Raw genomic sequence first — 24,131 nt, forward strand, 5'->3', positions numbered from 1 at the left:
GGGTTTTGCCCAGGGAACCCCTCTGGGAACCAGATCTCTTGGATTGGTGGCAGTGGACTAAAACTACCAAGACTTGACCCAAAAGCAGCTAAACAGCTTGATGTAGACAAGGTAGTCTTCTGTGTGGGAAAAGTTACGAGTTCTCATAGTGAAGCCAAACTAATTGTCCTTATTCCTTTACCCTCCCACTGTCTCCCTGTGTCTACCTGTTTGATCCCTGATGTTTTATGTGTGCTGTTCTTTTCATCTCTCTGTGTGTATGTGTGTGTAATATAAATAATACAGTTGCAATATAGGATAATAATTCTCATATACCTTATGCTGTTATAAGGTTTACATCAAAAGAATACATGCGAAACCCTTTGCAAGCCTTGAAAGCCCTATACAAATACTAAGCGTCATTGTTATTTTAAAGGTACCAAAATGTTCTGATTTCCTCAAAAACAACTTCAATCAGAGAATTATTAGAGATATGCAAACTGTCCAATTAAGAAAATGTGCACAATAACATGCATAGTTTATTTCTTTTTAGAATAAAACTTGCAATGTTTTATCGCAAATTGGTACGTAACTGAAAGTCCTGTTTAAAACTGTCGCCCACAACCTATTTTTTCCAGCATAGCCCCATAATAGTCAGTACTCTAGAATTAGTGACCATGAATTGAATTGTTGGTTTTTACTTCTGAACTTTTTACTAACCTGTTAATGAAAATGCTCCAAGTTCATGAGAGACAGAAAACAGAAAATTATTTATGAAAAATTACCACTCGTTTTGTAATTGTAGTTCAGAAGAAGTTCAAATGAACAAAACAGTCCTTGATAACAAAAGTCAGAGAACTGATATTACTATTTGTTTAGCAAGTAAACTAGACCTTCTGTAGTTTTATATTTAAAATTTTAAAATTTAAAATAATTTTATATTTAAAATTATAACTATGTACTTCTATTTAGGACGCTAGTCTTCTATTAGTTGTTCATGACAGGCAGCCCAATCCCGAGCTGCCTGGTGGTTGGGGCTGCTGTGGCATCCTAAGTGCGCTGGACAGCTGCCAGTGGCTCCTCAGAGGAATGGGACATTTGTCCCCTTCCCCAGGTAAGGAAAGTAGCCCCACAGTGGGACTACTCGACTCTGCACCAGCTATTTAGCCAGCACAGAGTAAAGACATCTTGTGTTGGGCTACGGATCCAGCAGAGCTGAGCTCCACTAGTCCCTCCTCGCTCCCTAACCCACCATGCCTTATTCCTCCCTCCCTCCGATTCAGAACACCTCCCCTCATTCCCATTCACCTCTCCGCTGCCTAGCGCTCAGTGTGAGAGCTGGGCAGTGGTCCACTGGCTTCCAATGGGCGTCTCCATCATGGGCTTGCGCTGGGCGAACTATGGCTCTGGGCCGGTGTTAATAGTTGCATGTTTGCAACAGTGCGTGCTAGTGGTGAGCTGACATGCATTCTTCAGGATTGGGCCCTGAGTTGCAGCCTTATCCAAGATGGACCCCATCAATAGCAGCAGAACCATAAGAAGAATAGCCCCGCTGGATCAGGCCAAGGGCCCATCTAGTCCAGCTTCCTGTATCTCACAGTGGCCCGCCAAATGCCTGAGGGTGTTCACAAGACAACAGGCACAACCTGTGGCCTGGTCCCCTCCCCTGTATCTGGCAATCAGAAGTAGCCTGCCTCTAAAACCAAGAGCTTGCACATACCTACTATGACTTGTAACATGTAATGAACTTCTCCTCCAGAAATTTGTCCAATCCCCTCTTAAAGGCATCCAGGCAAGATGCCATCACTACTTCTTGTGGCAAAGAGTTCCACAAACTAATTACATGCTGGGTAGAGAAATATTTTAGATTGAAGAGAAAGAATGAGAGGCAGAATATTGTGAGTAGAATACATAAGAAGGAAAAATACAACGGAGAAAATATAATAAGCAAGTGAAAGACAAACCAAGAAAATGCAGGCATACTTAACATAATGGATATTAAAATTAATTAATAATAGTTCACTATTGCTAATTAGAGTTATTTATATACTACAGTCATATAAATTAAAGCTCTGACCATTATGTGGAATGGCAGATCATCATTGGAAGCTGAGTGAAAGTGTTGTAACTGTATTTTTTTTTTCAGGAGAGTCCATAACTGCTACAAATGCCGTCAGTGCAACGTTACAGCTGTTGACACTCAAGCCCTACTCGAGCACTTCAACACTGTGCACTGCCAAGAAATGGACATCACCACAGCCAATGGGGAAGATAGCCATGGAGTGGCTGCTGCTCTCAAGGAAGAGCCCAAAATGGACCTCAAGGTTTATAGCTTGATCAATCCAGATCCCAAAATGGGGGAGCCCATCACTGAGAACGTAGTGAAGAGGGAAAAGCTGGACGAGAAGGAAGTTCTGAAAGAGAAAGGTTGGCCTGATGGGTCTGGTGATGATCTTCGTGGCACACCTTGGAGAGGAGTAGACATTTTGAGGGGGAGCCCATCCTACACCCAAACAAGCTTGGGCCTTCTGACCACAGTGTCCGTTGGCCAAGAGCAGCCAAAGCCCCTAAGGGATAGTCCAAATGTAGAAGCTGCCCATCTTGCGCGGCCCGTTTATGGCTTGCCCATTGAGACCAAGGCATTCCTTCAGGGGGTGCCCCAAGTCAGCGGAGAGAAACCTGGACCACTTCCTCAGCAGTATCCTGGATCTGGCGATAGCAAGTCAAAGGATGAATCTCAATCCCTCTTACGGGTAGGAAATTCTCTTTTCTGTTTGATTTTTATGTCCTGTTTATGGTTTATGCCTTTCACGCAGGTTTGTGGCAATCTAGTGTATATTACTGATGTCGGTGTCCTGAAACATTGAGACATTCATAAGTAGATTGGCAGGTAATAGTTTCTGAGCATTTGTATAAACCCACACATGCTAGCTGCAGTAGTTAAGTGATCGTTTGTTTGCCTTTGCTATTAAATTTGGTTGTACTGAGTTAATCATTCCTGCTGATTTTGCAAGATGATGTTACATTTGGAAAAGAAAAGTGCAGAACCCCAGAAGGCTCCACATCTGTTATAGTAAAGCAGCTTAATCACCTCCTAAATTTTAAGGTGGCTTGACAGTACATAGTGAAGCCAGCCATCACTGGATCAAATAGCTGAAAATGTGAAACCTGAATCAAATAATAATAAAAAAGTAGGACCGGGGATATTTAAACAAAATCGAGTACAATGTAGTTAAGTATAACATTTGGCACTTGTTTAGTTGTGTTGGAAACTTAAGAGATTGAGGAAGTGAAGTCTTGGTACCTCTTTTCTGCATGGCCTCTTTGTTGTCTCCTCAAGAAGCATAACGTCTTCAGAACTAGCTTTTAAAAATGCAAGTGGTGGACCTTCATTCATTTCACTTACCATGGGCTGTAAAGTGTTACCTGCTTACTGTCATTGTATGGAGGAAGATCTCATAAATAGCGGTATTTTGAGGCTTGGCATTGTTACAGCTTCCTGTAATAGTTCTGGTCTCCCGGAACCTGCCTGGGCAAATTTCTAGGGCCTTTTTTTTTTTTTTTGAGGTTTATGTGAAGTAGTATAGTTTATTAACAGACCCACTTAGGAGCATATGGGTGTTGGTTTTGCCCCTTGCCCCAACCAAAGTGTCTTTGGTATGGCAGAATGCAGTGTTTTAAGGAGGCAATATGAATCTGGCTCCCAATGCAATCAACTTGCAGAGCGGCCAGGACAGATTTTGTGATTCAAGAATCCATGAAACAGGAGTTTGTGTGTGTGGGGGGGGCAATATTGGGCATTCTGTGTGGAGTTCAATTTACTTCAATAACATCTCATGTGGCTCTTAACCATTTACCTCTTGAATATATAAAGCTGCCTTATAATGAATCGGACCACTGATCCATCTCACTCAGTGTTGTCTACACTGACTGGCAGCAGTTTTCCAGGGTTTCAGGTTGGAGTCTTTTGGAATTCTACTTTGACATGTCAGTGATTGAACCTGAAACTTTCTGTGCTTGCAAAGCATGTGTTGACCACAGAATTTGGGGTCTGTTTGTTCCAGATTTACTGAATGCTCACATCACATAATTCATGCCGAGCACATCTCATTTCAGCTTATGCTGGCAGAACTTGAGATGTATTAAAGTAGAGTTTTCAATCTGCATATAATCAAACCATTTGGTAATGTTAGCAGAGAATAGCAGCTAACGTGACTGGTTTCTGTTCTTAAAAAAAAAAGCGGGACTTTAAACCATCACTGGAGCAGCTTGTCCCCCTGTATTAAATTAAAATATTAAGAATCAACAAAGCTGTGCCAATCACCCAGTATTGCATTTGATTAATCTGAATGCAAGGAATGAAAGCTGTGCATGTTGACGAGAACCACACAACCTGATCTCAGCATTTGGAAGCTGAGTTTCCTGCTGTTCAGGAGGATGGGTTAAACTTACTGAAGTTTCAGATGAGCACATCCATCCTTTACATTTTATTTGTTTGTATGTTTAAAAGTATCTAGGCTAAATATTTTGAGGATATGCTGTACATGGGTAGGTGGCCATGTTTTAGTGAGAAGTACTCGTCCAGTGTACAGCAAATCATGGATTTGTTTGCTTGTTAAGAATACACCAGCAAAGTCTTCCCGACACCTTGGAAACAAAGAAACTGGAGAGATGGGAAAATTCCTTAACCGTGTTTTGTTTTCTGTAGTTGTAACTCATAGGGCGCAATCCTAACCCCCTTTCCAGCACTGGCATAGCAGTGCCAATGGGATGTGTGCAGTTGGGTGTCACTCATGGAGGCCTCCTCAAAGTAAGGGAATGTTTGTTCCCTTACCTCAGAGCTGCATTGTCCTTATGTTAGTGCTGGAAAGACCTTCTAGAAACCTCTTGCACAGGATGCCTTCATGCTTTAGGAAAGAAAGCACAAAAATTTCCTCCAGTCCACTGCTACAATATTTCTGTCGCTCTCTTCCTTAGTGTAATTGAATTTATTCTTTAAGATTTGTTTATACAGGATGAGTCTATTGATATGCAAAAATGTTCCTTTGAGTAGTGATGGGGATCCTTGGCTGCTGCTAGTAGAGGCTAAGCAATGTTGTTTACTGCATCAGGAATTCTCTTTCTAGGCAAACAATTACTGTCTGCAAAATTGATTTCAGATAAGATATTTTTCTTGGTTCTTTATACTTAGGCTTTATATAACACTTTTCCTAAGGGCTCAAAGCTCTTCGTATGATTTGTCTCAGTAATACTCACAGGGTATCTTTAAGGTAGGCATTGTTATTCCCATAGTACAGATGGGACGGGGGGGAGGGGGGGAGGCAAGCAGAAGACTGACTCTTAGAGATGGTGGTTTGTTCAAAAACTCCCCAGTGGTTTGACTGAGAAAATTATCTATTCTAAACCATGGTTTAGAATGGTAAACCACTAGTCTTGGCAGCGGCAGCAAAGCAATCCCCAGGACTGATGAGGAAGGGAGGGTTATTTTTAAACTAAATATACATGCTGTTAGGGTCCAGGGGATGTTGAGAGCCCTGCAGAGTGCTTGCAGGTCTCCCTGAGGCTTCTAAATAGTGAAAGTTGCAAGCGCAACGAAACCGGAAATTCCACTTCCAATTTAATCGCACTTGCAACTTTCACTGTTTAGAAGCTGTGGGGAGACCTGCAAGCACTTCACAGGGCTCCCCACACACCCCAGACCCTGACAGTACTTATGTTTAGTTTAAAAATAGCCCTCCTTCTCTCCTCAGGGTCGCTTCACTGGTTTCCCCCTGCCCCTTAAAGGCAACAGGGCATCATTATATGAGCTGGTGGGTCGCCACCCACCGGTTTGAGTACAACTGGTTTAGAGTATCACAGTTGAACCATAGCAAGCCTCTGTTTTGAGCATTCTCTCTTCACGTGTGTTTGAGAGAGAGTGAAAGGTTTTGCTTTCACTATAAACAACCACAGTTTATGTACATAAAGCTTTGTAGATAATTCTGTGGGAATCATATCAGTTGAAACTCATGTGTCACATGCCAATGGAGTTTAAGATTATGATTGATTTTACTTGGATTGGGAGCTTAACGTGTACTTGAGAGTGGAAACCATCTTTGGTTTACACGAAGAAACTGCAGATTCAGTGAAAAAGAAACACACATTACCTTTTTCATGCCCATTTGGTGCAAGTATAATGAAAATGAATAAGGATCATCAAATTCTAAAAAAAATTGTATGATTCAATCCCAGTTAAGTATTTTTAAAGTCCCATTTATTTTAGTAGGGGTAGGTTAAGAATGTGATTAAATCTTCCACTGAAATCAATAGGATTTAGATGTGCTGGACTGTGTCCATTATTAATAAACATTCTATGTTGTTTTTTGCTTAATGCCTACGATTCTTAAAGATTTCTTGTTCCAAAACTATTGGGGATATGTGTTGGGGGTGTTTAAGATATACACACATTAACATTATATAATTAAATGTGTGAATAGGTGTATGGGACGTATATTTGCAAGCTTACAAAAGTTAGTGGCTTCCAAGTTCTTTTGATTTAAATAGGCAAAAAAGCAATTGATTTCAATAGGGAAATGCAAAACTGTGCTATATATTTATATACATAGTTATGTATATAAACTGTGTGTATATATATATATATATATATATATATATATATATATATATATATATATATATATATATAACCAAAAGCTTGCTTATATATAAGCTTGATCAGTGAGATCAAGCACAATGCATCCCAGGCCTTGGTGCCCTTCAAAACAGGTATCAAAAGGAAGAACATCTGAAATAGTTTCTCCTTAGCTGCATTTCATTTTTTCCTCATTTCCTTTGACTTTGTTAGGGATCTGTCAGGAAGTATTTATAGTCAAGGCTATTCCTTGCCATGCGGGTTCTCTAATTAACTCAGGGAAACTCAGCGGGTGCTGTGTCTTACTAACATACATAGCTATGCTGGGTCAAAGCACTGCCGAGCTCTCTCGGCTTTGTTAGAAGCACCTGTTTCCACAATTCAGTGTTTGGGGAAGTGGGAGGTTAATTTCTAAGTATAAACTACATCCTGGAAAAATCTAAAATAATCATTCAACAAGGTGTTAGAGAAAGAGATTGGAAACATTTGCCACCAAATGCTGGATGTCCCCAAATTTAAAAATAAAAGGGGGCAATATTGCTGTTGCAGAGTTGCAGAGAACTGTGAATTCTGGTTTAAAGTACGTAGTTCAGAAAGAAAACTGTTTAGTTGTGTTCCAGAACAAACTCTCCATGCAAGTGGGTGTTTTACATCACTCCTTGCGGTAGTGTGACCAAAGACTGCCTGAAAGTAACATTTAAAATGTTAAACCAGCCTGGCTTCCTGAATGGTTCTCGGTTGTTGGACTAAGTTTTAGCATTGTTGCCTGGGGAGGGACAGACACTCAACAGCCTCGCCCTCTAATATTTACTCTGCTATAGTTAGGTATCTTATATGGTTCAAGAAGAAATGTGTACACCTGAATAAGGAGGCAAAATCATTAATTGGGTGTGGTGAGATAATAATATAGTAGTACATGGGTGTTACATCAAAAAACCTTGAGGAAAAGGTGAATCAGTCTGCAGAACAAAGAAGTTTGAGCCCTCTTAGCTTCTATTTTTTGTGAGCAATAGTCGGTGTTGCTAGGATGGGCAACAAAACAATTCCAGCTGAGGACGTTGCTGTCACTCATTCAGAATATGGCATGTTGGTGGTTCCCAAACTTTTTTAACTAGCAGCTCCTTTCACCTATTGAGCCATTGGCTGCAGCTCCCCATTAGTGCTACAGTCGTATACATTGTATAGTACGGTGGGTTTTTCATGAGGATTCTGCAGCTCCTATCTGGTTTCTGTGGCTTCCTGGGGAACCACGGCTTGCAGTTGGGGAACCACTGTGCTATGGTATCAGAGTCCTTGCGTCAGTCAGAGAAGTTTGCATCCCAGACCCAAAAGAAAACCTAGTGGCTGAAGGAAAAGGTTATCCAATTTGTATCTATGCCAATTATGCTGCCCTACTACGCCAGGGTCACCTTTCCAGCTCCTGCTGCCACCAAAGTAAATGTAGCCTTAGCAAGTGTGCATTAGACTTGCAGGACAGGAAGTAACACATCCATTGTTTACAGTCACATAATTCCTCCTAAAGTTTCCACAAGGACAGAATAGGAACAAAAGCATGAAGTACCAGACCAGATCCAGCTAAGGAAGACTCATAGATTACATGTTCGCTCGATACTTAATGATTGTACAGACCTTGGGCTAGCACTATAAATGTGTTTTTTTCCTTGCAAGAATTTTTTTCCATCTCCTCCAGTCACACACCACCACCAAAAGAGCTTGTATATTCTCTCTCTCTCTCTCTCATGTATACACACACACACACACGTACACCCCACCCCTTTTGGTATCTGATACTTTTAAGCAAGGTGTTATAAGAGTCTGTGTATGGATATTGCCTCCCTTGTATATTGTTGACATATTCCTGAGAAGCAGAACAACAATATTTCATTTTGTATTGCCATGCATATCACAGTATCCTCCTTCACTGTTTGCTATGGAAAGAATTCTACCCTGAATATTTTCATATAGTTTGTGCTATACCCTGTTTCCTTGCATAAGATCTGAAAACTCGCAAGCTGATGAGACTACAAGTAATTATTGTAGCTTTTAAGAGATTTGTTATGAATGGGATTGAGATATAAACTTGATAGAAATGGGTTTTGACTAACAGTTTGTTTCAAGAGCCTGCAATTTGAATGAAAAAAATTGCCATTTTAATTTGTTTAATTTGAAGGAAACATATATTCAAATGGGAAGTTTGGCTACTTCAAACTAATTTTAGTAGGTTGGGCGCAAATCTGTGCTGTTGCTGTTCCTGCAAATAACTTCTGATCACAGCTGTTTTGGTGCAAAAAATAAAATCAGCCATGACTCATTTGTGCTATATTTGCTGGGAGTGAGGAAACTAAACCTCAGCCACATAGAAAACAATATTTTTGGGGACTCAAGAAGTTTGTCAGTGTGGTGTGGGGTCCCCCACCCCTTTAAATCCCACAATAAATTGCATCAATCAGTAGGCTCTGGTCTAAGAAAGTTTATTCCTGAAAAAGTGCATTACCACTGAATCCTATGTATGTCTACTCAGAATTAAATCCCATGTGTTCAAAGGGGCCTACTCCCTAGTAGGTATATTTTGGTTCCCAGCCTAATAGCACAGTCCCATGCCCCCTTATTTGGGATAAACCTCCAATAATTCAGTGGGACTTAGATGTGGGTAAACAGACATAGGACTGAACTGTTAGCCTTTAAGGTGCAAAGAGGCTGTTTTTCTTTTTTTCTTTTTTTTTTTTACAGGAAACTGACTCTATTCAATTGAAGGATTTGTGGGGTTTTATGAGGAAATTTTATCTCTTTTTGTTGTGATGGATCTCAGAGCTTGCTCTGAAATTACAGCAAATCACAGGCAAACCTCTTCAGACTTAATAAAAACAACAATAATAAAAAAGCACCTTTGCTGCAGCTTGGGCACTTCAAAGCTATCGCCTCTCCCGTCTGTACATGACTAAAAGGCTTTAAGGCAGAGAGTACAGGGAAAAAACACTGAAATCAAAGACAGGCTTAATATGCAACTATTACAGCCTGTATAAGATATTTGAAGAATAATATCTCTAAATATTTATAGGATCTTCTGTGATGCACACATGTTAGGAGCTGCCTTCAATGGTTGTGGTGCAAGGCCCTCAAAATTGTGGAAGAAGAAAGGAGAAAGTTACTTTTGCCATATGCTGTTTCTGTATTGTGGTAGAAGTCGCTTACTGTAACTAAGCCGGCAGTTATATAGAAGCACTAAAATGTTTGGGCTGCATATTGCCATTTATCTTATTTTTTTCCCCAGCAAAATATATTTTTTTTAAAAATTACTTAACATAGTCAACAGTATGGGCATTGGAAGCGAACACAAGGAGACTACTCTTTTGTATGTAAGGCAGCAACCCCATACACATTCAGCTGACAATTCCTGTTTCTTAATTTTGGAATTTGGGCATTATACATGGAGGCTATTCTATTTTATTTTTTTTTTTACAGAAAGGAAGGTTATAGGCTGTATAAGGAAAGTTGGAGATATAGTGCCTTTTCAAGGTACACGTTTGATCCCTGTTGCATATGTGCAATGTTGGGCAGAAATGGCTTAATAGTTGAGCAGGGATTTGAACCCTGATCTTGCCAGTTCAATCCTGCTGTTTGGTTCACTACACCACATCTGTACAAAGTATAAACATATGAATGATACACCTGAGTAAAAAAATATAGATTGAATTGAGAGAAACAAAAGATAATCCTCTTTCTTGCGAAATCATCCCTGAGTTTAGTAAACACAAAGCGTGGAGTGCCTGTTAGTGCCAATGTACCCACTGGCCATGTCCCTGGTAGCCTGGGGTACCAGGTCAGGTGTTCAACTTTTGTGAGAAAGGGGCAGTATCCATGAATTTCAAAGAATATTGTACCATCAGAATTTCTGCCCCTGTGGTATACATGGTCACTGCCCCATTCTCAGAAAGGTTTCTGCTCCCAAGGTATGTGCAGGCACCACCCTTTTCTCATGGAAGCCAATCATGGAGCTTCTTGGGATATTGTCTACAGCAGTGTTTCTCAAACTGTGGGTCAGGACCCACCTAGTGGGTGGGTCAATTTCAGGTGGAGTACCCATTCATTTCAATATTTTATTTTTTATATATTAGACTTGATGCTGCCATGGTATGTGACTGCATTTGGGGAAATGTTACAGATCCTGTACTCCTGGGTAAGTGAGGGTAGGATTACAGCCTTAGATTGTTAAAAAGTTTTCCTGCTTGATGATGTCATTTCTGGTCATGACATCACTTCTGGTACGTCCTCACAAGTTCACATTTGAAAAAGTAGGTCCCTGTGCTGAAAATGTGAGAACCACTGGTCTACAGGTATCTTGGCATCAGGGGCCATAGTCAGTGTCACTCTCCACGTACTCTGGATTTGCTGAAGTGTTTTAATAATCATTTAATAATAAAATATTCTACTACTACTACTACTACTACTACTACTACTACTACTACTACTACTACTATTACTAAGTTTATAATAAATAGTAGGGCGAGGGTATCCTCTATTTAAGCGATCCTGTTCACAGGCTTAAACATTCTATAGAACTTGGTTGGAGCTTGTTTACCAGAAACCCTCAAATTCTGCTTTCTTTATCTGTAGTGCAATCCTATGCATATCTACTCAAAAATAAGACCCATTCAGTTGAATGGGAGTTGCTCTCATGTGTGTATAGGATTGCAGCCCTAGTAAATTATTTTGTACTTAACATTTACCATAAATGCCATAATTTTTTCCTCCTAGCTTGGGCCCATAGATGGGCTAATTACTGTTAACCAGGGTCTGGACTTAGGAGACAAGGAAGAGAAAATAAAGAAGTTTAGGGTACAGCTAGTCTGTCCAGTCTGACTCATCTTACATGTATTATTTGGTGTGGGGGAGGATCATCTTTAGCATACTCAGTTAAAGTACTAAGGTTTAAGCCAGTTTAATCTCTTTGAATGCGGTTGGACTACATTGACTGAAATTGAGAATTTTGACTCAGCAGGAACGTGAATTGGGTTGTAAACATCTCTCACATCTCATTGTTCATTGCTGTACAAATATGCAAAGATATCTGCCCTTTTCATTTAAAACAATTTTGCAAAACAATTAAAAAAAAAAATCCCAAGCCAAACCATACCATAAAAATCCATGTACATGCTGGGCTTTATATCTGGAGCTTAATGCAAATGTTGAATAAAATATTTGAGGCTTCTGGTTCTGGTAAGCAACCTGGCACTTGCTTGCATGTTTTTGTCCGGAATTTTGTACTACTGTGTTTATTAGTTGCAAAAGAACCAAAATGGAAAAACCACTATTCTTGATTAAAAAATAAAAGGCCATTTAAAAAAAACCAGGCACTGATGTTAGTCAACTGTTTTATAGACTTGATGGTAATAATTTTAAAAGCAAAAGAGCATGTTGGAAGTGTACTGATTTTTCCACAATGGAAAATGACATTCAGCTTTGCAAAATTTTTAGATCTGGGTGGATTGAAAATCCTTTGATGCCTACAGGACTATAGACTTTGTCCCTTAATCAATTTTGCCTTGCCTCTTAATCACTGTGAAGGGGATTGTGGGTTCTGAAATGTTTGGCAACTTTAGTCTGTGTGTTTTTATGCATCTCTGTGTGTTCATCTTCATGAATAGTGAAGAGAGATTTGGAAATGCAGTAGCTGCTTTGCTTTTCGTATATTTGTGTATATGTGTGCGCACACAGGAACTTGCCCAGAGGTTTCAGAAATACAAGCAGGTTAGAAGGAAGCCTGTGTATTCTGGTGGCCCTGGGGCAGAGCCCTGCAATGAACACTCCATGGCGCCCCAGACTACCCAGTGATGGCACATAAGGCACTGCCACCAGTACATAGGGTTAGGCTGGGCCTTGCTGAGTGTGCCATTTGTATACTGCATTCAAATTTGTATTATTACAGTGATTCCTGTATTGAAAACACAAATCCATGCTCTGTGTTAGGTTGAAAAGCAAAATAACTGGCACAGAATGGAGAAGACTCGTTGTGGTTCTTGTGCCTTTACTTGGGTAAGGGGATGAAAGTTCCCTTCCCCCAAGGAGGCCTCCAGCAGTCCTGGCAGGGCTGCTGGATACAGCGGTTGCCATTTTGGCATCGCTGCACCTCGTGGCGCTGTCACTGTTAGGATTGGGCTGCCCACCTCCCTGCTCAAGGGAGTGCTCATCTTCCCGTAAAGCTGCCATATATCCCCACCTCATGGGCAAGTAGGAGGTTTCTAGGAGACATAGTTTTGGGCAGGAAAATGGTGCAGTGGCAAAGGGCTAACCTCCTGCACCCTTGAATCCCAAAGAGAATATTCTCTCTCCCTTCCCCCTCCCCATGACTGTTTTTCATCAATGAAGAGGTACATTAAGCCTTAAGCACATGTCTTATTCATATTTTTAGTCACACAGCTAGTTTGACAGGTTGCTGCTGGGATTAAACCGCACATATTCAAGTAAATAAAGGTTTCTATTGAGCTAAAAGAGAGTCAACAACTTTCTTTGTTTGTAGGATTTGTGATCTTGTAACTATAGAAGTGTTACGTCTGATGTGTGAGTTGCGCACTGGAAACATGAGCTGGAGCACAAGCTGCTGTTAGAACTCATCATACATGTGGTAGTTCAGAGGGGCACCTCACTCTTCAGGGAGTACCTCACCTGCTGCCATTATCACATTGTGCTTTTGAAAGTTAGCTCTGCATCAAGGGGGGGGATGTTGTTTGTTCATACTTGGTGAAAGGCCTGCAAAAACTGCCTCCTGGGGTCCATCAGAACTACTGCGTGGTTTTCTGGATCAGGTCCACTGGTTTGTGAATTTCAAAGACAAATTGGGAAATACAATTGGCTCTGCTTATCCATGAGTCCGGCACCCGCTGATTTGACTCAACTTGGGTGCTAACTCCACGCCTGGAGGACCTCAAGAACCTCCTGTCATAACAAGAAGTGCTTTCTGGTCACGTCCAGGGGGGTTCTGAGACCCAAGGAGTCCAAGCATGGTCTCTCTGTACCTCAGAACATGTCCTGGACATGGCCAGAAGACATTTTCAGTCACGTCCAGGAGGTCCTTGAGGTTCTCCCCACAATTCCATTATCTGTGGATATTGGTATCTGCGGGGGGTGGGGGGGAGAGAATGGATACTCTGTGCATACTGAAGGCCAACAGGAAACATCCCTGAGTGAAAGCTTCATATAGTTACCGTATTTTTTGCTCCATAAGACGTACTTTTCCCCCCCAAAAAAGTGGGGGGGAAAGTGTGTGCGTCTTATGGAGCAAATACTGCAAAAAACAAAAACAAAAAAAACGCCCCAGCCCTGGCCCCGCCCCCTGCCCGCTCTGCTCTGCTCGCCTTCCCAGGAAAGTGTGGGTGGGATGGCAGTCTTGCTGAGCAAACCCTCCTGTCTACTCAGAAGTAAGTCTCAGAGTCACTGGGGCTCACGCCCAGGAAAGCGTGGGTGGGGTGGCAGTCTTGCTGAGCAAGCCCCTAGAGCAGGGGTGCTCATTATGTCGATTGAGAGATACCAGTCGATCTCCAGTCCAAATGAGTCAATCGCAGGCTTCTCTCCCGTCCAAGCATCCCTAGGAGTGAGCCCCTGGCAGGCTTGTGAGCCCAGGGAGGGAGCCTAGGGAGTGAGTCCAGGGAGCCCAGGGAGTGAGCACCTGATGGTTCTGTGTGGTTCTGTGTGCAAGGGGTTTTGCACTGGTCTTGCTGTGATGTCTATACAGAGATCTTCCCTCCCCCACACCTTTCCCCTGCTTTTGCACTGGTACGTATGGAGATCTGCGCCCCTCCCCCCCCACTTCCATCTGTTGGTTCTGTGTGCAAGGGGTTTTGCACTGGTCTTGCTGTGATGTCTATACAGAGATCTTCCCTTCCCCACACCTTTCCCCTGCTTTTGCACTGGTATGTATGGAGATCTGCCCCCCCCCCCCAACTTCCATCTGTTGGTTCTGTGTGCAAGGGGTTTTGCACTGGTCTTGCTGTGATGTCTATACAGAGATCTTCCCTTCCCCACAACTTTCCCCTGTTTTTGCACTGGTCTGTATAGAGATCTGCTCCCCCCCCCCCTTGTATTGGAATCCAGGAAGATCTGGTGAGGAGGTAGATGTGGTGTCAGTAGTGGCCCCTTTAAGGGTAAGGCCTGGGCATCCAGCAGAGTGTGCTGCACAGCTGCAGCCACTGGAAGGCAATAGGGCCCTCAGGGATATAAGGAGTACCAGAGGCAGAAAGGATTTGTGGGTTTTGAAGGAGTGCAGGTTGGAGGTAGGAGAGGAGACTGACTGGGTTTATTGAATTTGGAATCTGACTGTGGATTGTGACTGGACTTGGATACCCTGATGGATTTGACTGACCTACCTGGAACCTGACCTTGGACTGTAATTTGGCTTATTGGCTCTGGACTCTGATTTGGTAACTCTGATTGATGGGACTGATTTACTTGGCATCTGTGGACTGGAACTGGACTCACTTTTGCTTGCTGCACTGGTGAGTTGCACAAGGGGGACTGATCAGCCTTAAGCGGGCACGAGGCCCAGTGGTTTGGAATTTGGCAGAACATCATTGTAGCAGAAAGATAATGTGATCCCCTATTTGTGTGCACCTGCTTTTGTGAGCTTCATAAATTCTGACTCTAGCGATGATGAGTTCTTGGGGTTTCCAGAAAACTAGAGTACTCAAATATTTAAGTCTCTCCATTTGTTAATGACAGTGATAATGGTTCTTAATGCCACTGTTGACTGCTGTTCACTTTACATGGTTCAGATGTTATTCTGTTATAGTTTATTAAATATTTTATTGTATTGGCAACCTTCAGTCTCGAAAAACTATGGTATCGCGCTCTGAAAGGTGGTTCTGGCACAGCGTCTAGTGTGGCTGAAAAGGCCAATCCGGGAGTGACAATCCCTTCCACACCGGGAGCAAGTGCAGTCTGTCCCTGGTCTGTCTCCCTGGCTATGGGCCTTCCTTCTTTGCCTCTTAGCCTCAGACTGTTGGCAAAGTGTCTCTTCAAACTGGGAAAGGCCATGCTGCACAGCCTGCCTCCAAGCGGGCCGCTCAGAGGCCAGGGTTTCCCACTTGTTGAGGTCCATCCCTAAGGCCTTCAGATCCCTCTTGCAGATGTCCTTGTATCGCAGCTGTGGTCTACCTGTAGGGCGCTTTCCTTGCACGAGTTCTCCATAGAGGAGATCCTTTGGGATCCGGCCATCGTCCATTCTCACGACATGACCAAGCCAACGCAGGCGTCTCTGTTTCAGCAGTGAATACATGCTAGGGATTCCAGCACGTTCCAGGACTGTGTTGTTTGGAACTTTGTCCTGCCAGGTGATGCCGAGGATGCGTCGGAGGCAGCGCATGTGGAAAGCGCTCAGTTTCCTCTCCTGTTGTGAGCGAAGAGTCCATGACTCGCTGCAGTACAGAAGTGTACTCAGGACGCAAGCTCTATAGACCTGGATCTTGGTATGTTCCGTCAGCTTCTTGTTGGACCAGACTCTCTTTGTGAGTCTGGAAAACATGGTAGCTGCTTTACCGATGCGCTTGTTTAGCTCGGTATCGAGAGAATGAGTGTCGGAGATCGTTGAGCCAAGGTACACAAAGTCATGGACAACCTCCAGTTCATGCTCAGAGATTGTAATGCAGGGAGGTGAGTCCACATCCTGAACCATGACCTGTGTTTTCTTCAGGTTGATTGTCAGTCCAAAATCTTGGCAGGCCTTGCTAAAACGATCCATGAGCTGCTGGAGATCTTTGGCAGAGTGGGTAGTGACAGCTGCATCGTCGGCAAAGAGGAAGTCACGCAGACATTATTTGGTTCAGAATATTTTTTTCCTTGTTTTTCTCCTCTACAAACTAGGTGCGTCTTATGGTCAGGTGCGTCTTATGGAGCGAAAAATACAGTAGTTGTTGCCGTGAGATTGAATCTTTCACTCTGGATGATGTTTGTTTGCATAATGCAATGTCAGTCTGTTTAACTTCATAGTTTTTTAGAACCTTGCTAGTCGGTGCTAATCGTTGAACATTTTAAGTAGCTTCATACTAGTGATTAAAAATGCATGTTTATGACTTATAAATTTGAAAATGGCTCTACTGAGTTGTATGATGATCATATTTTCAAAGTAGATAGATAGGAGATAGCTATTTGGTTACATAAGAACACGAGAAAAGCCCTGCTGAATCAGGCTAAAGGCCCAGCAAGTCTGGCATCCTGCTGCCCACAGTAGCCTAACAGGTGCATTTGGGAAGCCCGCCTGTAGGCATATGTCTCCTTCCACTTCTTACCTGAACCCTTATTCAGAGGCATACAGCTGGTGAACCTGGAGGTAGTTCATAGACCAGGTAGGGGGGGGATGTTGAACAAGGAAGAGAGAAGGGACCAGCCAAGGCCAGGGGAAGGAGAGGGCCAGTAATGATAAAGACCTGGCTGAGGGCATCAGACTAGTTGGAACAGAGGCTCCAGAACCCTGTGAGAAGGCATAGGAGAAGGCAATGAGGCAGAGTAGGGTACTGTTAACCCCTTCCCTGCATCCACTCTGAGGCCCAGGGAAGGGGGAGGAAGAGGAAGACAGCCCTAGGAGACAAGCCAGGTGGCCATGGCCCTGGAGGTTCAACATAGGCTGCTGCCCTTATATGCATAGAGACTCAGGTGATGGGCAGGAGCCCAGGGCACTCCCTTTCTCAGAGCCCCTGACAAATTGTTATCATATTATAACATAAATTTCCTTTCTCCAGAGTGGCCTTTTCACTTTTTCACTACTTTTTTATTACTTTTTCCACTACCACTTACTCACTCCTTGGTAAATATTAATAGAAACTTGCTTTTTACATACATTACCCATTTTATTAAGCTTTTGAAAAAGAACAGACAAACTAATGCAAAGATACTTTTCATTCTCCATACCACACCCTAAGGACTACTTGCAAAGTTATTTCACATGAAGTTAGTTAGGTACAACAGCAACTGTTACCTTGCACATGCTTGATCTTGTCTGATCTCAGAAGCTAAGCAGGGTCAAGCCTGGTTAGTACTTGGATGGGAGACCGCCTCGGAATACTGGGTGCTATTGGCTTATACCATAGCCTTTTGAGACTGAAGGTTGCCAACCAAGTAGTTAGGTACAAGGAGGAACCTATCTTTTAAAAAAATGAAAGTTGCAGTTCTCAGAAAGCTGAAAGAAGCAGCCATTACAACATTCTGTCTTTGTGCAGAAATACTGCATGTTGCCCTAATTGCACCTCACACATTTATCCTTACCTGAAAAATTGTTGTTGTCACTAAATGAAATAAATGTTACTTGTTCTTCTCTGCTGTTTAGACAGGTAGAATTTTAAAAATATATACTCTTTGACACACTTTAGCAAAGAATAGGGTGAGTGTTGGCAATTGCTGCTATTTGTAGTCAAGGAAATCTGAACTTAAATGTTTTATGTAGAATGTAGCATGCTGTGTTTCAGATAACATTAGGGTTGTTAATATTCACAAACGGCTTATGCACATTTTCGCAACCTGGTGAGCCATAATTATTAGATTGAAAACAAAGTGTGATCGATACAATCGTTAATGCAATCAATAATAACTGCCAAAAACATTTTATCATATTTTAGACTGAAAAAGTGTTTTTCTGTCATTTGAAGTCAGCATTCCACTTATCAGCAGATGGCAAGAAATGTTTCAACAGAGCCCATCTGCCTTCCATTTCTGATGGTGTGCAAATTGAAAATTAGATTTGCCAGCGCGGTTGTAAGAGAAGATAAGGATTCATTTTGAACTCGTCTCCAGTAGCTTCGACTATAATGTGAATTCAGAATTTGCAAAGCAACAGGCTATTTGGTAGGCTCCAGAATTGAAACTCTCCTGAGATGCGTAGTCCACCTTCAACGGGTTCACACATTTCACAGGTCTCTATGGTTAAGTTTTGCTTATATGGACCCACACTTGAGTTCACAGAGATCACATGGGAAAAGCTATTGTGAGAATTGGGGCATCAAAATGCTGCACACAGGATGTATTCCATTTGTTTTGAAAACATCCTTGTTACATAATCTGTATTACTTGGAGTAGCATCCAACAGCTAATAGAACTATGATGATAAAATACCGGAAACATTACAGCTACAGTCCTAAGCGCTGGGCTAACACTGGTGGAGCACCGGAGCTCTGCTGCTTGATGGTCACGCAGAATTCTGGGCAGCAGAGAGGTAGGTGGCAGCGTGAGGGGAGGCGGTGAGGAGGCATTCTGGGGTGGGGGAGGCAGACAGAAGACTGGAAGAGGGTGCGGAGGAGGCGTGCTGGGGGAGGAAGTGGGGCAGGAGGAAAGCAGGACCAGTTGAGCTTTGCTCCACTGGATTCTGAGCCTCCATGTTGAGCTGCCCGCCTGACATGGAGGCCCTTAATTCTACACCAACCCTCTGGTTGCCATAGCATCGAGTAGCCCCATTACTGGGCTACTCGCCTTATCCGGGGGAAGGGGACAAAAGTCCACTCCTCTCAAGGAGGCAGCGGCGGCTGCCTGGGGCATACTGGATGCAGCGGCAACCATTTTTGGTGCCTCTGCAGGCCTGCACTCTGGGCGGCTCAGGATTGGGCTGCCCGTCTCTTTGAACTCAGTGGGCACACATATCATGAGCAAACATGTTTAGACTGAATGGTGCAGCGGATATTATTTGGGATCTAGTTATATCTTGCACCTCCATTCTGGTCTTCAGAAGTGTTTTTTTCCTCTCAGATTGCCTCTTGAATTATTCAGGTAGGACCTACCTGATCCGATGGTAGTTTATGTAATCCTGGAGTAAGCAGGAATGTATTTGAAATATTTCATACCTCACCCAAGGCAGTTTGTAGCAGTGAGTAAGCAACAATGAAACGGCAATATCAAATAACAGCTTTGAACTGAGAGAAGTTGCCTGTCTGACCCATTTGAGACCAGACCCAGACTCTTCTGGAGTGCAGGCAAATCTAAATTGATTAGATGGAGAGCTATGGGGATGGCTTCTGGGAACAACCATGGCAGCAGGGCCTCTACCTTCAGGCCTTTGATACTGCTGCAAATGCATGATAGTGGTCACGCATGATAGTGGTCACGGAGACTGGGAGCCATGGGGAAGAAAATTTCCCACTATCCCCAGATGCTGCAGCACAGTCTCACAGCATCACCCAGAGTCTGGATCTGAGGCATTATTGTTTCAGAGATTTGTGGGAAAGACTGCCCCACTGTTGGAATTTTTTTTTTTTTTTAAAGGAAGAGGGGGCAGCGGGAAAGGCCAGTCAAAACCAGAGAGACCTGCAATTTCTATTCTGGGAAGGAAGTTATTAATGACTAAAGTCAAATGATTTCAGAAACACTGATTTCTTTTAATTTAATCCTGCTTTTTAACAGTGTGACATCTGCAGCTTACTGAGCTGTGATGACACTTCTGGCACAAACAAATGGTTTTACAACCAGTCATGTTAGGTCAGGATGGTGTGAACAGCCTATGGAAATAAGGTTGGGGCTGGAAAAAACAGGAAAAAAACAGTTGCAATGTTGGTCTAGCGAAATGACGGTGTCACTTCTCACCGCTTCAACATTGTCAGCCTCATGTTACTCCCCTTGTCCCTAAGGATGACAGAATTGTTTGCAGTCCTTCATTTCTAAGATAGGGCTGAACTCCCCTCCTGCCTGCCCCTCCCCCCATCTCTAGATTTGTTGGGTCTTATTAACAGATTTTATTCATGAGCCTTTCAGGGTCTTGCTCATCTTTTTATCTCCCAACCTTGTGCATGTTGTGACTTGTAAGAAATAATCAAAAAGGGGTAGGGGAGGGAAGAGATTGCTATCATCAGGATGACTGCAAATCCCACATCCAATGACAAGATGAAAAAGGAGGACTGAATGAGTGCAGAACATCTGTGAGGAAAAAAAATTGTCAATGGCATTTCAAAATGCGTTTGACATATTCTCAACTGAAGACAAGTGGGGGCTGGAATTTTAGTCAGCCTTTGCAAACTCCAATAAAAGGAAGATTTTAGAAGTTTGAACCTTTGTGGATTATCTCTCCTACTATAACTATACTATAGTTGGCAGGGGAAGGTAATTTGAAGACTGCCTGCCCCTACTCTGTAAGTTCTGCAGTTGCTACATGCAACCTCCCTGCTCCCCCCTTCTTCTGCTGGCAATGAACAGGGATTCCCAGCATCCCCTGTGCCTGTTCATTTCTAACAGAAGAGGCATGAACAAAGCACATTTATTGGAATTATATTATAGGAGTTTTCCATTTGATTCTCTCAACAGCCATGTAAAGTAGTTTAACTAAGAGAGAGTGATTAATGCAAATTAACGAGAATCCCTAGTTTGAGACTCAAAATCTAGGTACCCCAATCTAGTTTTTGTCATTACTCTACAGTGAGTGATGCAGTCTTTATTTTCACTTGTAGTTGGAAAACAAAAGTCAAATTCACTAAATTATTTTGAGGATGTGATGTTTTTTAAATTAAAAGCCCCTTCCCCCAAAATCAGTTTAAGTGTGGTTTCTTTGTTTGGTCTTGCAAGTCATGAAACCACTTTTCTGTTGTGCTCAGCTATGAATCTTTGTGAGGTGACTGCAAATGAACATCAGATATTTGTAGCTAAGACGCTAAAGGGAGTGTCTGGATTCAGCATATAACATTATAAATAAATATTTCAAAAAGCCTTTTGGAACCGCCTAAATATAGGATATATATTACATTTGCCCCAGGCTTCTCTTAACATTCTGTATATGGTAATAAACGTACTGCAAATAGACATCTCTCCAGCTGTTCTCTAGCTGGATGTACTTTTAAAAACGAGAGCTTCATTTAGATGGCCTACTGAGAAGAGTCTCTGAGGGATGTCTGATTAATTTCTCCCAGTTTGGTTGCTCAGCATCTAGGAGACAGAAATTGTCAGTAAGGTCTTATTGCTAATTGTTGTTGGGTGCAGAAGGCAGTTAAAAGAGAATGAAGGGCTTCAAAAAGAGGACCTCAGCAGCTACGTGACTACACTTCTGTGACTCAGGCATCATCTTGGCCAAATTCCCACCCACAAACAGGACTGTAGATGTCAGTTCTTTTGTCTTCAGGCTGAAGAGCTAAACTTTGAAGTATATGTTGTGGGGAGGGGAAGCAAGTTGCATGTCTAGGTTTGCACAGCTATGGGTATCTGACCTCCTCAGCAAACTATCTCAGGGACAGAGTTCAGAAAATCCTCTGCTCTACTATGAACTGATGTGACCCGGTGGACCCAGGGCTTCTCCCAGCAACAGTATCCTTGTGTTTCATTCTTTCCTCTTGTAATGTAGCATGGAGTTTCTGTTTCATGCCATACTTTTCACTGGCTGCTGGGAGCAACTAGTGATGTGAAGCAGGGCAATATACGATGCACAGACCACATATATGTGATGTTCTACATTAAACATGACCAATACAATTACTTTATTTGTAGCTATTTTTAAATATATACCTTGCCTTTCCAGGCACAAGGCGTCCTACATTAACAAATTAGCATAAAATGCAGGCATTAAAATAGACAATGCCTGAAACAAAGCAGCAGGCTGAGGACAAATAAAAATGCCACTAAACAGAAAATAAGTAATCCCCCCAAAGCGTGGCGAAAATAAAAGAAAGATCTTCCATTGTCACTTATGAGTATCATGAGAGGGAAAAGGATGAATCAGCCGGGTTGGGGGGGGCAGGGAATTCCACGTATACTAAATCAATCTGATATTTTAACACTCAGTTTGGAAGCAGGACATCTGTGACTTGTTTTGATGTGAGGTCTTTGGTGAGAAGATGCCCTTACAGTTTCTTGGGTTTAGGAGGAACATGAGCCTTATATGGAGCATAAGGAATTTTCAGGAGCCAGTGCCCCGTTTTCTCACCTGTCATACATGAAAGGGGAGGTGCAGACTCCACAATTGCAGTTTGTGTACCACTCTTGCAAAAATGGTATGCACTATTCTTGATTCTACAGACTGAGGTGAGCTAAAAAAAAAGTGCACTACAGTGTATTTTTTCTTCTCTGTTGTTAGTTTTTTGAACATTGCTTTAAAATGTGAAGAAACCTTGTATACATTTATCAGTGTTAAAATACATCTTGCATTTTTCAAACGTAGATAGTTTGTGACTGCCATAAGAAACCCCATTCTTTCAGTCCATAGGTTAAGGGCCCTCCTATCCAACTTTCCAGCTCCGATGCAGTCACGATGAAGCCTCGAGGTAAGGGATCAAATGTTCCCTTACCATGAGGAAGTATCCATGACTGTTCCACCCCCACCCCCACTGCAGGATGCAGCACACGCCTCGTTGTTGTGGCTGTATCAGCACTGGAAAGTTGGATAAGATTTGTGCTTAAGGGTATGAAGAAGCAGCATTCAATTCCTGTTTTCAGATTCTTCTAGTGATGAAGGCATCTCACTATTCTACTGCTGTTAATTCTGCATTTGTATAGCATCAAAAGTGTTGAGCACAGAGAGATAGTCTTAACCACCAAAGTAACTAGGAAATAGCACACCAGGAAAGGGAAGGAACCTCCCCTTTTTCAAAGTAAAAGTGTTCAAGATAAGTGTGATTAGACAAGGTGAATGTATAGATGGCTGTCAAGAAAATGCTTTGGATATGAAGTGCATTCTGAGGAGTGGGAAGAGATAGCTGAGCTGTTGGACGATGAGGTTGTGCACACTGAATATTAGAAGCAAACAATACTCTACATTGCTAAGCAAATACAATCTGTACATATTTTGATGCATTTTAAAATCCAGAGCAAAACCTGAATTAAAATATAAACTCGCCTATGTTGTCTGTCATTAACTATCTGCAAATAACTTCAAGTAACTTTAAATGATACTTACAAATAACTCAGTAGAGGATTTCCCACTCAGAGATCTGCTAATCAAAATCTGCCCTGAAGCACTAGTTGTTCAAAGAGAAATTGCAACAAGGGAAAGAAAAAGAAACAGAAAAAACATCTGTTCTTTGAAGACCCCACAAAAAGAATGTTGTATGCCCCTCCCCTCCACTCATTCCACATCAGTGGTTAAGTAACGTGCAGTGTTTTCTGAACCAAGGCAGGTCAGCCATGCCACCAAACAAGGAAAGCTGGGGAATAGTGCACCACTGTTCAAAATGCTAGAGAAAAGGTTAATGAACTTTATCCTGAACTTCTGAGACATCATGAACGTTGTAGTCCATTACTGTTGAGGCAACATAATCTCTCTCATACCCTTAGTCGGTTATTTTTTAAGCACCCCACAGATAGGGACAATCAGTGTGTGATTTCTACTGTGTTTTTTGCCCATACAGTGGCAGTCAGGTTTTTAGGCTCCAGTTTTTGGGGTTCACTCCTGCTTGCCCCAAGAGATGAGATGAGAGTGCTTCACTCTGCAGGCCAGAGTTGTAGAGGGGGCTCTTTTTTGGTGACAACAAAGGTAAGTCGCTTATTGGCTAACTTCTCTTTTGTCAAACCAAAGCACTTCTTCAGTTTCTTCATGCTAGAAGAGAGATCCACGAGAACACAGGTGGTGTAAATATTG

The 24,131-nt window shown here is 42.4% G+C and overlaps 1 protein-coding gene across 4 annotated transcripts in view; it reads left to right on the plus strand.

Moving 5' to 3' along the window:
- The window catches only part of TRPS1 (transcriptional repressor GATA binding 1), a 272,969-nt gene that overhangs the window by 103,278 nt on the left and 145,560 nt on the right, over nucleotides 1-24,131 (plus strand). For all 4 annotated transcript variants that reach the window (XM_066626328.1, XM_066626326.1, XM_066626329.1 and 1 more), the window contains one exon: nucleotides 2,126-2,732. In XM_066626328.1, coding sequence (XP_066482425.1) covers nucleotides 2,126-2,732 — 607 coding nt within the window. The remainder of the gene's footprint in view (nucleotides 1-2,125; nucleotides 2,733-24,131) is intronic.

Source organism: Tiliqua scincoides, chromosome 4, assembly GCF_035046505.1.
Source record: "Tiliqua scincoides isolate rTilSci1 chromosome 4, rTilSci1.hap2, whole genome shotgun sequence".
Lineage (NCBI taxonomy): Eukaryota > Metazoa > Chordata > Lepidosauria > Squamata > Scincidae > Tiliqua > Tiliqua scincoides.